At 38.9% G+C, this 15,497-nt stretch overlaps 1 protein-coding gene across 1 annotated transcript in view; it reads left to right on the top strand.

Annotated features, from left to right (window-relative positions):
- The window catches only part of col4a5 (collagen, type IV, alpha 5 (Alport syndrome)), a 51,729-nt gene extending 40,684 nt beyond the window's left edge, over positions 1 to 11,045 (top strand). The window contains exons 41-50 of the mRNA XM_017471464.3: positions 3,334 to 3,467; positions 4,088 to 4,160; positions 4,273 to 4,344; positions 4,427 to 4,555; positions 4,824 to 4,922; positions 5,345 to 5,557; positions 5,742 to 5,919; positions 8,015 to 8,129; positions 8,956 to 9,128; positions 9,499 to 11,045. Coding sequence (XP_017326953.1) covers positions 3,334 to 3,467; positions 4,088 to 4,160; positions 4,273 to 4,344; positions 4,427 to 4,555; positions 4,824 to 4,922; positions 5,345 to 5,557; positions 5,742 to 5,919; positions 8,015 to 8,129; positions 8,956 to 9,128; positions 9,499 to 9,580 — 1,268 coding nt within the window. The 3' untranslated portion in view covers positions 9,581 to 11,045. The remainder of the gene's footprint in view (positions 1 to 3,333; positions 3,468 to 4,087; positions 4,161 to 4,272; positions 4,345 to 4,426; positions 4,556 to 4,823; positions 4,923 to 5,344; positions 5,558 to 5,741; positions 5,920 to 8,014; positions 8,130 to 8,955; positions 9,129 to 9,498) is intronic.
- Positions 11,046 to 15,497: the final 4,452 nt, after the last annotated feature.

The following is a 15,497-nucleotide window of genomic DNA, read 5'->3' as shown; positions in this document are numbered from 1 at the left end:
CTGACCCTGTTCCATGAGATTTTAAATTTAGCCCTAACTTAATAAACCTGGTTCTTATATTAAGATATTTCTAGTTTGACGATTTCACAGCCATCCATCACAGGGAGTCCAAGAAAGCAAAATTAGCTGTGCTCTCAGGGTAGGAGGGAGGGGCATTACTCTCTCCCCTTTAAATCAGAGACACACTAGCCAATCCTGGACATCTGTGAACTCATGTATTCGGAAATGACAGTTAGCTTTGTCCTTCGTGTCTTCGGTTGCTCTGTGATACATCATGAGCAGCAGTTTGAAAAGATGTGCTGGCTAGCTTCACGGATTTCAGAGGAAGCACATGCTAGTTTTTATCCACCCCACTTGATAGGTGTAATGTTACGTGGGAGGTAGCTAGTGGGAGGAAATTGTCAAACTAACCAAATTGGAAGAAAGTGGGATAAAAAAAAATTATGCTCCTGAAAAGCTTAATGAACCAGGTCTGGTGTTTTAGATTAGATATATTACAGAATATCAGATCTTCAGGAACAGGGTCATATTTCTTATTGGTCAGAACTACTGTCTGACTCTACCAGTGATACACCTGAGATCATTTAAATATCAGCTCTATTTAAACACCGACTAGATCCAGACAGTAGAGAGGCCGTCTTAAATGTTTTTACTCGTGATTGATTTGCATGGATGTTGCACAAATCATCACAAGTCTCAATATTATATTGCACAAAACTAATAGGGAGTACAAAGTTAGTGAGCACTACACCAGTACACAGTGCCTGACTCACCTCAGGGCATGCCTACATGCACTTCCTTTTATTATTAGTGTATGTCAGAAATGTTTGTAGGAGGTAGGGGTTTGCACGCACCAATCAACGTGTTCCACCGAGACCCAATCAGGGCCTGGATCAGCATGGACCCATCCATTCTTCATCTGTTTATCTGTTCATCCATCCATTCTTCCTCATGTGTCTCCACCCCCTTACCCCACTTTGTCCTGAGGAACGAAAGCTCTTTTCCTCTCTCCACAGTGTTCTCTCTGTCTGGTGTAATGCTGAATTCAGTGATTCAAAAAGAGGATGATCAGTAGTGTAATGCTGAGTGTTTCCGTTTACGTGCATGTCTTCACCTGCATGGGAAAATGTTAATGTTTATGTCGTGTAAAGCCATTACAGAACTGTCTGATATGGGCTTCCCTAGTCAGAATGATCTAATATAAAGTTGTCCAAAACGTTAAATAAATAAATAAATAAATAATCTTTCAGGAATATTAATAATGTTCCATTAAAATTTCTAGAACCCTAATAGTTTGGGTTTCTTTCTTCTAATCTGTTTAAAGAATAAAAAAACAGGAATTTATTAGAGTAGCTGTAAATAAAACCTCAATTAGTAAAGACATTTTATATATAGAATATGAAGAGCCCAGTTTTGGCAGTTGTGTGTTCGGCTAAATCTGTGCCCAGATGCTTTGTGGGTTTGACCTGTATTTCCTGTTTCCTGTGGTGTGGCTCCACCTTTTCCTGACGACGCTTGCTGACAGGCCCCGAAGGTCAGGTTCTCCTCACTCCAGAACTGATCTAGATGGAGGATTAAAAAAAAAGGAAATCTTGTCAAAATTAATTGTATATTATTATTTGATTTATTTATATAGATGCATTGATATTTGATTTATTTATTTCGTTTTTAATAATAAGTTATCATTATAGCAATTGATATTTATGCCAAGATTGTTTGTTCTCAACTCTTTAAAGTCCTGGGGCCTCATTTATAAAACAATTGTAAGGTCATATTTTACCTTAAATTCAATGGATTTGTTCCCTATGTGAAAATTCATGCACAAATCAGGGTCTATAAAACCTGAAACAGTCTGAAAAATATTGCGTACAAACCTAATGCTAGTGCATGCTCACGTCACCTTGTGAGGGGTGTTTAGCCATGTGGGTGTAATTGCGAGCCTGAATTAATTAATAAAATTCCACAGAAAAGATAAATAGGCCAATTATGTGTTTTCTAAGTTTGATTAGACTTTTATTTTTGGCCAACAAAGTTTCAGTTGCAAATTGAAAAAAAAATGTTTTGCTTCAGTGTTGAACCTTATATGCCATTTTTAAACACAAGATGTATGTGTTTGTATGTATGTATTTATGTGTGCATGGTTTTAAGATGCTTTGTGATTATTAAGCAGGCCACAAATAGGAAATTTTTTAAGATGAATGATAGAAACTTTTAGCAAGCTCAATTCCACATTTAGGATTCTTTTACATACATTTTTATAAATCAGGCCCCTGACTTATTACTTAGCTACTTATCTTATAAGTTTCACCTATAGTGAAACTTATCGTAAAGGTTTTTATTTATAATATGTGGGGAATCTTGGAGTTCAGGGGGTTAATTACTTTCTAACTATGTTTAATTGACAGTTCGCAGATAAAATTTTGAGATGAGTAGCAGTATATACAACAATCCTTATTGGCAGTGTTTTTCCAGGTTCATATGTGAGGTATAGCAGAAAAAGTATTGTACTGAAGATGATCCATGTGTGATTATTAGGCTTGTTACAGTGTCACAGTTTCAGAGTTAGACACAATGTAAGATGTGATTTTCAAATCACCAAAAACAGAATATTAACAGAATATTAAAAATTACCCTCAAAAGGTAAATAAATAGTCTAAAACTATTATTTAAGGATAATGACAGGGTAATGTGTTAAATTCATGTTAAATGTTAATTATTTAAATGTTTTTTTAATACTGTCATGTAGTGAAACTGTGATATTGTTATCATTCTGTGAAAATATGAAACGATCATCACTGCTGATTATAGCTTTGTGAGTGCTTTGTGTGCTTACTTAAAATAATTTGGTGTTTTAAAGCATTTCTTTTTCAGTTTGTGACAGCTTACTCCATGAGATAAAATCTTGCTGTTTCTACTGTAATTGTGCTGCTATGCTAACGTTTGCTCTTGTTTTTAATCTGCATTTTCCATCGCCTCTCTCTCCCTCTGGGATTTTGGGAACCTGTTGAACTTTGAACTCCTCAATATAGGTCCTCCAGGTTAGATTCATTGGTTTGATGCCCACCTGAACCGTTTTCTGCACACCTTTTTTTTTTTGTCATTAAAAAGCCTTTTAGCATGTTATAGAATGGGGTGGGATGAGGGATGGGATTTTTCTCTCAAGGAAAAAAATTATGAAGCAAGTAGAAACACATTCCATACATCCAATGATATCTTTTAAATATTCTGATTACTGCATGTATTGGGACAGTAGATATTCAGGTAAATAGATGGTGTTAAAAAAGAGCAGAAGAACAATAATCATTGACATCTTATCTTATTGATATTGTAAAGGCCCTCCTGGCCCAGAGGGGCCCCGTGGACCCCCAGGTTCTGGAGGAGTGAAGGGTGAGAAAGGCTACCCTGGAAACCCTGGATCACCTGGTTTATCTGGACAGAAAGGAGACACTGGACCACCAGGTTTTTTGGTGAGTCACATGGACATCAATTAAAGGACACTGGAATAATGCTGTAGCAACTGTTGACAAAAGTTATGCTTTAGTAACCATCAACAGTACAGTAAACTTTTTTTTGTTGAGAATATTGTCAGTCTATTGTCTATATTGTCGATATATTCTATATTGTCTATACAGGATATTGTCTATTGTCAGTATTTAACACTGACTACTCCATTGTTGCTCTCATCAATGGAGTATTTGAATGATAGTTTTCGTTTGATTTCCCCCCTATTGTACCTTGTTAATAATAATAATAATAATAATAATAATAATAATAATAATTCCTTAGATTTATATGGTGCTTTTCTAGACACTCAAAGTGCTTTACATTGTATGGGGGAAATCTCCTCAAACCACCACCAGTGTGTAGCATCCACCTGGATGATGCGACAGCAGCCATAGTGTGTCAGAACACCCACCACACAACAGCTATTGGCTTGTTAAAATATCATGCTTTTCATATATATTTTTGAAACAAAACTCAATTGTTTTTCTGACCTTTTGTTAGCAAATCTTAGTTTGTTAACTCACGTTCTGAAAAGTTGGTAATTGAAACTGAGATTACACAAGTGACGTTCTTTCCGGGAAAGGGCCCCCCTGGATCTCCTGGAACTGTTGGACTTAAAGGTGACACCGGCCTTCCGGGTGGTATAGGATTCCCAGGTCAGTGGAACCTAAAAGTTTCCGCAACATTGAATACTGCCAGATTACAATGCTCAATCCTCCATCAGTTCATTTATTGGCTTAAATAATCCACTATGTCTGCTCACTTCAGGACCTAAAGGTCAACCTGGCAATCCTGGGGTTCCTGGCCTGCGTGGTGATCCCGGGGAGCCTGGTCGTCCAGGTGAGTGAATGTTCTTCCGGAATTCATTTTCATTTCTTCCTGAATTCATATTAATTTTTTCACTGTTACTCATGCTACTCAGGTGATCCTGGTGAGCCAGGTCAAGCGCCAGCCCCAATTGTGGTAAAAGGTGCGCAGGGGCCTCCTGGTCCGCCTGGACCCCCAGGATCCCAAGGGCTACCAGGAGAGGCAGGACAGGAGGGGCTTCCAGGTAAGAGTTGCTAACAGCCATAGGGAGATATCGGTACTACTAAACCTCATCACCAGTTTGTTGAACATTACTCAATCCTTTGTTTTGCAACAAATAACAATAGATGGGTTTTTATTGTACAAAACTTTGGCAACCACTGTGTAATAGATCTGACATTTTTATTTGTTGTATTTACAGTTTATCTGCTACTTACATCTGTACTAATCTCCATTTGTGCATCATAAGTACTAACTGTTAAAGTGTGGGACTGATCTCACATCTTTTTTAGGTGAGCCTGGTAGTCCTGGTGACCCAGGTCCTGATGGTCCTCCAGGATACAGTGGTCCATCTGGAAGGAAAGGAGACCAGGGACCATCTGGGCAGCCAGGTAAGTGCTTTCACCAACCCATTATGAATCAGTGACCTGACTGTAATTATGTTCAGTAGTAAAGATGGACAGCTGGTCTTTTAACATCATGTTTGCATCTTTATATCATACACCACTGTTCATAAACTGTTTATACAGTATCAAGGTATTAAGGGTGAAATGGTTTTGATCTGAAATCTGCAGTTGTACACTCCACACCTTGCGCAATCACACATCTGGCGTGAACTGTGTTTTGTTTCCTAATGTAAGGAACACTGCCAAATTACAATTATTAGCCTGTATTAATGTTATAATGTATATGCTTATAATATAGACTACATGACACTCATGAAATATTGTTCTGGAAAGTTCAACTCTATAACTATTTAATGAATACTTTGACCATACATTAATTTGAACTCATCATTCGCTTAATGCCTCAGGTCAGCAGGGTTTACCTGGCCCTCCTGGTCCAGATGGGCTTCCAGGTCCTCCAGGTCCTCCAGGTCTGTCGTCAGCAGCTCATGGCTTCCTTATTACACGACACAGTCAGTCTACAGATGTACCGCTATGCCCAATTGGCACCTCTCTCATCTACAATGGCTATTCTCTGCTTTACGTGCAGGGCAACGAGAGGGCACATGGCCAGGACCTGGGTGAGAGCACTGAAAAATCAACCAATCACTCATATCCTACTCATAAAGATATATTAATCTCTTTTCATTTTTTGCTTTATAGTCTTCCGTACTTATTCATTTCTTTTCATCTTCTCTATTATTGTACAGTGTTATGCTCAAATATGAGCTCACGTTTTCCTTGCTATCCCCCACTCTGACGCAGGTACGGCTGGAAGTTGTCTACGTCGTTTCAGCACCATGCCTTTCATGTTCTGCAACATCAACAACGTGTGCAACTTTGCTTCCCGGAATGACTACTCCTATTGGTTGTCTACTCCTGAACCCATGCCCATGAGCATGGCTCCTATCCAGGGAGAAAACATCAAACCCTACATAAGCAGGTCAGCGTCAAACACATCAAACCCTTCATCATCATCAGGTCAGAGTTAAACACATCAAACCCTACATCATCAGGTCAGAGTCAGACACATCAAACCCTACATCATCATTAAAGGGGTCAAACAGTTGCAGTTAAAATAATTAAACCCCATTGCAAATCATGTTTATTGTCAAAAATGTACAGACTTTCAGCTGTTTGCAATGAACAAATCAAATAAAAGCAATTGAAATAGTTCAACACAATTAATGCTTCAAGTGGTTTCCCCAAATTCAACTGAAAATGCAACTTATAATGACTTCTCCAGTCTCAAAATTATTCAACCCCTTCATAGCAAGCATCTGTAGTACTTAGTAGAGCAACCTTTTGCTGTTCTGACCTGCTGCAAATGAGATACAGAGCTCCTGGCAGCGTTTCTGAAGAATCTTAACCCATTCCTCATGAGCAGTGGCCTCCAGTTCAGTAATATTCTTGGGTTTGCGTGCTGCAAACGCCTTCTTCAAATTCCATCAGAGATTTTCTATGGGGTTCAAGTCAGGTGACTGTGATGGCCCTGTAGAATCTTCCAGGACTTCTTCTGCAACCAAGCCTTGGTGGAATTCGAGGTATGCTTGGGATCATTGTCCTGTTGGAAGGTCCAATGACGCCCAAGCTTCTGCTTTTTCACAGCCGGCATGACATTTTCTCCTAGGATTTCCTGATTTTTAAACGTTTTTAAACTTTAATTATGTTATTTATTGGGTGTAATAAAATAGCATAACATGCTTTAATGTTCAAAAAATGCATTATTTGTCAAATAATATGTATTATTTGTGTCAAATAATATGTATAATATGTATTAAGCGGAAGCAACTTTGCAAACACAAATTGAGCAGAACATTTCACCGTGGTTTTTATTCTGTAACTCTCTTACCTTTCAGATATGATGTAAATTCCAACCCCACCGGCGGGACTACCTATGCTTTACACAGTTTATGTGTGTACAGCTAATACAGTATATCTTTGGAAAGCTAGCATTCTTGTGATTTGTGATTGATATAAACCGTTTCAAGATACAATAACTACAGCAGATACAAATCAACGTCTCTGTCAGACCACCAACATACAAACAAACATTAGCCACTGAGGCAACTTAGAAAACTTTAGCTAGCATGTTAGCGGATGTCTACAACACAAAACTCCGCATTTGGACAGTTAATAGCAGATATTTCGTAAAATAATCGAACACACTTATAGGTTCTGATTCAGAAGCACAAGATTGTCCGAGCAAAGTGGGGATCGCCCCACTTTTCAGGACTAGCCTTGGTGTGTAGCCTGCCTTGTACTTCCCAAGATTCAGGAAGCGGTCCGCCGTAAAATACGCTGTGCACAAGCAAACATTCGGCTTGTACTGCTCAGGAACAGCATTATAAATAAACAGTAACCACTGATTCCTAATTTGGTCTGTTTTCAGAAGGCTAAACAAAGGGGTTTTGCTTTTGTACCGAAACACACAACATCTCCACGACATGGCCACTAAATTCACTGAAGCCTCGCCTTCTTTCTTCGTGGCTGCTTTTGGTCAGGATTATACTGATAGCATGCACGGTGTGACGTAGAGAAATTACAGACGTAAATCTGGGCTTCGAACAAGGCGTTTCGGGCAGGTCTGTAACAGTGTTCTTGGTTATATAGAATGAATCCCTTTGGGGGAAAATATAAGTTTTGGGATTTTGCAAAGCTTATACATGCACAAACAGATACATTACACTCCCAGACAGAAGGAAAACATGAAAAAGAATGTTATGACCCCTTTAAACCCTGAATCATTATCAGGTCAGATTAAGACACATAAAACCCTAAATTTTCAGATCAGAAACATACAAAGATATAGAGTGAACTCCTTTACTTACAGTGAGGCATGATGTTCTTCAGTACAGTTATGTTGGGAGAAATAGTTGCCCAGAAGTGGATGGATTCCTTTTTTCCTCTTCTAGCACCTGTCATATTTTCTCCATTACACTGAGATTTTCCTTTTCCACTCTTATCTTACTCTATGCGTTCTCAAAACTTCTGAAGCTCCAATAGAGTAAATATAATACGTTTCACACTGTGTGTAGATGTGCTGTGTGTGAAGCCCCAGCTATGGTGATAGCGGTGCACAGCCAGACCATCCAACTGCCATCATGTCCACAGAACTGGGAGCCATTGTGGATTGGCTATTCCTTCATGATGGTAATTACATTCCATTTTTGTGAACATAACACAAACAAAAATAACTCATAAGCTGGTGATGTTGACATGTTAGAATGGCAGAAATGTTTTTTTGTACTTTCATGACCATCAACGTAGGTCATCAACCCAGTGAACAGACTGGCTTTGTATTAATACCGATTTTTGTTAAGACATGATTTGATTTTCCTTGTAGATTTAATATTGATATTTTAGTGTTTGAAATAAGCACTTGGCTGATATAAATTGATGTAACATATATTGTTCTGTTTTTTTCCATATCATTTTGTGGATGATCACAAGGACTGGATTTATGTTTAGTGGTCACAAGTACATTGTTTGTTTTGTTATATGTTGTAGATAAAATAGTTTAGTCAGTTGTATTTAGTTAGCATTTGGGTAAAGTAGCCTGACTATACAGATTTACATTTACATTAACAGCATATATCCACTAAACGGCTACAGGTCCTTAAAGCCTGAACCCGAGTCAGGAAAATACTGTTGTGCCTGTGTGTTAGGGGGTCTCTGCAGGTGGTAATTCAAGCACAATTTTGGACAAAAGTGGCTTTAAAAATAGCACTTGTTGCTTTGCTCCACTTACATCAGTACAGGATTTTTCGTTTCTGAGCATGGAAAAAGCAACTGGGCCAGAGCAGAACGTTTTTTGAATAAACCCAAACATATGAGCAAATCCCCAGCTTTCGCCAGGAAATAAATAATGTAAAATAGAGTCCTTATTATTATATTGCATGTGTGTACTCTTGACATGCTGCTTACATATATGTACAGTTTTAACACAAACTGACTATTTGTTCTCTCTTTCCGGCAGCACACTAGCGCAGGTGCAGAGGGCTCTGGTCAGGCTCTGGCCTCGCCTGGCTCCTGTCTGGAGGAGTTTCGTTCATCTCCATTCATCGAGTGCCATGGCCGTGGAACCTGCAACTACTACGGCAACTCCTATAGCTTCTGGCTGGCCACCGTCGAACAGTCTGAAATGTTCAGGTAAACAACTGCCTTCGAAGTTCTTTATGCAAACCGAGCGGTGACTTTTTGGCAGTCTATATGACAGTCAGTGTTAATGAACAGGGGTCTTTAATAGCAATCAATGATCATGCATCTGCCCAATTCAGTGCATGGAATGTGATTTACATTGGGGTTTTTTTGTACATGAGAACGTAAGCTCATACTCTGTGCTCACACTGAACATGCTTTCAACACGCTTAGCACCGTTTTTACTCTTCTACACCTGTATGTGGTAATGATTTTATAATTGCGTTATCCAGTGTCATTTCCTCGAGGTTTTATCATCATGTTGTCTCAATATTAAGACAATGGAAAGCATGCTTGACTCCTCCCTCTTCTCTCATCTCAGGAAGCCACAGTCTGAGACGCTGAAAGCAGGGAATCTCCAGACACGTGTGAGTCGCTGCATTGTGTGTATGAAGAGGACGTAACATAGCACTGACTCCAACATGACCCCTTATCAGGGGTGATCACCACAGCGACTGCAACAATTAAAACCGAGAACAAGTGGATTTCTAGTGGTGCATTTTCTTCAAGTTCAACTCTATGGTGCTACTGTGCAACACAGCAAAAAAACTGAAAAAAATTACTAGTCTTTACTTTTTCAAAGAAGTACCTCATACAGAGACAGAAAAATCAACAAAGGTGCCATGATGGATCAAAAAAGTGCATTTTTCCCCTCCTTTTTTTTTCTCTTAAAAATGTTATTTTTTTCCTCATAGAATTGTGGTTGGTATGCAAGCAACACATTTTTAGAGAGAAGTTTTGGCAAAGTACTGAAATTCTCTCCACGTTACCAAATCGGCACTTTGAACATCAATCAGAAAAATGCACTGAATAGTTACGTTAGTTGAGACTGCATTTTTTTATGCTTTCATTTTTTTTTTCCCATCACTATTTTTTTTCTCCCACTTCTTGGTGGTACTAACACTGCTGTATCCAAGAATCTATAACTACAAGCCTTTTGTCTGTTTTGTAAGTAATAAAATATGTATATTGTGTAAAACACCTTTTTAGTCTAAAACCTTAAACGGTACTTTATAATGAATTTTTTCCGACTCTTTGGCACATGTTCATTCACTCACTCCATCAATCACTCATTCATAATCTCACTTTTTCAGTTACACAATATTTGTACAAAGTAAACTTTCTTTTAATGAAACAGTATTTTATATATAAATATGAATATAAAGATATATATATATATATATATAGACACATAAGCTTGAATTGGCTGTGTAGCTTATCATACAGTGTAATTTCCTCATCATACAGTGCATTTACAAACCACTGACTAAGAGTGGACTTGATTTTTCAGAGCACCCCTCCCCCACACCAGGCACTCACTGAAATACACATCACATTAATCTGATCATTTGTTCATTCACCTTCTGTAATTGCTTTATCATAGTCAGGGTCACAGTTAATTTAGAGCCTATCTGAGGGAACACTAGGTGTGAGGTGGGAATATACCCTGGATGGGTCTTTATTTTTCTGCATTTCCTGTGTCCGGTATATATGTTTTTTAATTCCATTTAAATTACTACAAGGACTTTGGAATTATCAAAATATTAGTATTTGTTTATCTGCTTATAGGACAGTATGGTTTATATTACATTACACATGCAATAGCATTCACGGGCCATTGATTCTTTTCTTTTTCTTTTGAATTTAACTCATGAGGTGCAAGAAAGTGTATTTTAATTTTTTTATCCAGAAATAAATAAGACTGAATTAAAGAAAATCTAATGTTCACAGATATTTGTGTCAGCATATTCAACAAATTTATGTCAACAGGTTTATGCAGTGTTCAGTGTGCCTTGTTTAAAAAGAAAGAAAGAATCAAGACGTATGCAAAGAACATTGCCAATAAAGTTTTTATGTATTGTAACTGTTCATTGCCAGTGCTGCGTTTTGACTCGAGGTTTCTTTTACATGTACAGCAGTGCTTGAATATTTGTGAACCCTTTAGAAATTTCTACATTTCTGCATAAATATGACCTAAAACATCATTAGATTTTCACAGAAAGTGCTAAAAGTAGATAAAGAGAAACCAATAAAACATGAGACAAAAATACTATATTTGGTCATTTATTTATTATGTCATTTATTTATTATTAACATGTGTGAGCGGCCTTTAGTTGCTTAGAAGTTACCCAGGGTTCCTTTGTGACCTCATGGACTATTGCACGTCTTGCTCTTGTAGTGATCTCTGTTAGTCGAACACTCCTGGAGAGACTAACAATGGTCTTAAATTTCCTCCATTTGTACACAATCTGTCTGACTGTGGATTAGTGGAGTCCAAACTCTTTAGAGGTAATTTTTGTAACCTTTTCCAGCCTGATGAGCTTCAACAACTCTTTTTCAGAGGTCTCAGAAATCTTTTTTGTTCATGCCATGATGCACTTCCACAAGCATGTATTGTGAAGATCAGACTTTGATAGATCTCTGTTCTTTAAATAAAACAGGACGCTCACTCACACCTGATTGTCATCCCATTGATTTAAAACACCTGACTCTAATTTCATCTTCAAATGAACTGCTAATCCTAGAGGTTCACATACTTTTGCCGGTCACAGATATGTAATATTGGATCGTTTTCCTCAATAAATGAATGAGCAAGTGTGACATTTTTGTCTCATTTGTTTAATTGGGTTCTCTTTGTCTACTTTTAGGACTTGTGTGTGAAAATCCGATAATGTTTTAGGTCATATTTATGCAGAAAATTCTACAGGTTTCACAAACTTTCAAGCACCACTGTATATTGTTGACGTAAAGGCATTTACACTCAAGAGCCACTAGAGGGAGTAACGCATTAAAGTAACGGCTTTAGTTTTGACGTTGATCACGCTTGACCTTTAACCTTGACTCATTTAGGGCTCTGCAAATACACATTTGTGACTAAGACAGCGTTGTGTCCTTGTTTGTGGACATTGGTTTTGCTCATACTTACAGCTGTGTGAATACCAGGATATGAGTTACCTCAAACATAAGCACTAGTGTAAATGATAGCACTTACACACAAATAGACATTTCACATTTCATTGTTATAGTGCACAGGATTAGAAGCTCTGGAAGGGGAAAATAAGCCTACACCTAGAATTTGTTCTCTTTCTGGCTTCCATGAACATTTTTAGTTGCCGTGTGAAGTTTGCCGGCTAAGCCACTGAAACTATATTGTTTCAGGGAATCCCTCACTTAGAAAATATGTTTCTTCAGAGGGTTCTGTGGATGGATAATGCTTCTAGCTATATAAATAGATTCTGTGTGGAATGTTTTTCAGTATGCTGTTTATCTTGACCGCTTGATTCTCAATCTTGGTTCTGACCTCCTAACCCTCTTGATTTAACTCATCAGCTGGTTTACATGCCTCAGCCAGATTGAAGTGGATGGGTTGGAACAAGAAAAACACTGAAATACAGAGAATGGGGTACATTGCTTTAGCTTGTGATGATCGTCTTAATTCACACAACAAAATGCTCAAGGAACAGCTGGTTGAGGATCTACAGGATGATTTGAATGAGAGCCATTTTAATGATTTATTCCTCAGAGTTTCACAACCTCAGGACTTAATGAAGGGACAAATTAAGCTGGAGATCCAATAAACTCTGTTGTAACCAAGTTACCAGGTTACGCACGGTGAGGAGAGCGATGCTCACAGTGGATCAAATGAAAATGATCCTAACCCTACACAAGACACATTCTTCCACCACTATTTAAGAGAGCTCCACATGATTCATAGAAGATTATAGTTATATCTAGCGCTGACTAAAAGAACACATCAAAGGCCTCTTTTCCTCATTGTGATAATGAGAAGGAAATCATTCCAACTAACAGAGGACCCCCCCCCCCAGATATAAATAAATAAATGAATGAATGAATGAATGAATGAATGAATGAATGAATGACATTAGAGTAACCCTAAAGTAAAACTTGAGCAAGTTTCAGTTTAATTTCAGATTTGCATTCGGAGCAAGCCGAAAGCCTCGGTTTTCTTAGACAATCTTGTTTTTCCCCTGTCCAGGGTGTACCCCGCCTCGTGCCCGAAGCTCCCTGGGATAGGCTCCAGGTTTCCCCGTGACCCTGAAGGAAGGATAAGCGGTATAGAAGATGGATGGATGGATCTTGTTTTGCCAACCTGGCAACCTCTGCAGCCATGGGTCAAGCGTAATAGTAGTTGCGGTGTTTGACTATTCACAGGCAGAGATCGCATCTCCTCAACTTGATTGACATGGACAGTTGTAGGGGATGGCGGAGAGGTGTAGCAGGTGTACTGGGAATTAGGCAGAGAGCATTATATGAATATGAATATGAAGCTTACTATACATTCAAGACATGTTTTGGGTGTGTAGAAAAAAACAAATGTTCACTTTTTTCACTGTTAATTGCCATTAAACCACATTGTGGTAAGGCATGGATTTACCAGAATCATCCACTCCTAAACCTCCTGAATGTGTTATGCCAGGCCACTCAGCACCCATCAGTGGCACTGCTGACTGAGGTGCTCATGATTAAACTTTAGCTTTAGGTCAAGCATGTTTGGGCATCAAGATAATGAGGATGGAATGGTGTGTCTAGGTTTTTTCCACCTTGACCTCTTCATTTGATAGCTGTGTTTCCAGGGATTGGGCCATACAGGAGGATATTAATTCATAACCTTTTCCATAATGAGTTCCTTAAGCGTACACAGCCTGAGGGCAAATGCCCATTTGGATTGTTTTGAAACCCAAGTCCACTACGAGAAATACTACATTCCTCGAGAGGAGCCTAACTAATTACCCTGCAGCCATATATGAAATGAAAGCCAGCTATCACATGGTACCGCTGATCTGAAGGCCTGCACAGGGGCTTACGCACACATACACACTTTTTTCCTTGCCTAAAGTGGACAGCTCGTGTATTAGTGACACCGAAGATCTGTCAACAAGGAGTGGTTCACCCCGTTTGCTATCTGATGACGCAGATCAGGTCCAAAGTAATTTGATGAGGGCTTGCAATTTTAGAGTTTTTTAAGCATGGATGCTCAGCAGGTCGCACCATGCTGCCGACAGGGCTTTAATTAGGTTATGATTATAGAAAGAGGAAAGAGGATATTCAGTCTGGCTTGTTCTTCGATCACTTCACGTCATTTCTGTCATGGTGAGCAACAAGTTCAAAAGGAGATTTGAAATTGACCAAATGTCAATGACAAGAAGCTGGCTATTGCTATGACATCTACATTCACATTTCCGTACAGTGCAACAGTTATTTTAGAAGAAATGGAAGCTTGTACCCATAACAAGCTACAGAGAGCTTACCTTTAACTCAGAAGCACAATTTTAGCACGTCTGCTTTGGGAAGAAGAGACATGCTTAAGACTTGTAGGAGCAGTTAGAGGGAAGAGCTGGATGATCAGCACACTGACGTCTGCAGCACATTATGGAAATAATTACTGTTCTCATGAGGCATCTTGCTTAATGCATGCACACACAGACATAAAATCATGACAAATATACACAGAGCTTCTGAGAATGGTGCTGACCTCAATTTAAAAGTTTATCTACATTATCGTCATCAACACTCAGGCTGCTTACTGTCCAGGAAATTGAGTGGCCACACACAGGTGGTGGAATTACACTCAGTGTTCCCTCAAATCTTTTTCTTGCTGACTAAAAGAAAGAAACTTTTGAGTAGAACTATATCATGAGCCACACACATTGCGGCTGTTCTTCCCCTGTCTGATTAGCGTTAGCCAGCTAGCCAACTCTAAAAAAATACAAAATAAAAATACATAAAAAAAACCTACAACAACAAAAAACAACCACCTCAAACAAAACAGTGCATAAAACTGCAGCTGTTATTAAGGTCAGCTTTGAGGGAACAGTGATTACAGTGTTAAGTAAGGAGGTAGGTAAAGGATGAAGGTGTGTTTTGTTATTGGGAAATAATCCATGACAGGATGGTGATGCAGCCTGATGAGAAGTGGGTGTTGAATATTTTCCAATAAGAGCATGTCATCGTAGTGTTTTATTCATCCTATGCCACAGTATAAGCATGTTTGCCTTGCACGTCCGGGGTTGGGGGTTCGATTCCCACCTCCACCCTGTGTGCACACTCTCCACGTGCTTTAGGAGTTTTCTCCTCCAGTCCAAAGACAAGCACTGTAGGCTAATTGGCATCACTAAATTGTGTGAATGGGTGTGTGTGATTGTGACCTGTGCTGGACTGGTACCTCGTCCAGGTTGCCCCAAGTTCCCTAAGATAGGCTCCAGGCTCTCCGCAAGCCTGTGTCGGATAAGCGGTAAATGGATGGATGGATGGGTGATGAATGTTACACATTTTATCCATTTAGCTACAATGAATGCCATT

The sequence above is a fragment of the Ictalurus punctatus genome, chromosome 7 (genome assembly GCF_001660625.3).
Source record: "Ictalurus punctatus breed USDA103 chromosome 7, Coco_2.0, whole genome shotgun sequence".
Classification (NCBI taxonomy): Eukaryota; Metazoa; Chordata; class Actinopteri; order Siluriformes; family Ictaluridae; genus Ictalurus; species Ictalurus punctatus.
Note: the sequence above shows the minus strand (reverse complement) of the source record. Positions and strands in the feature narration are given on the sequence as shown.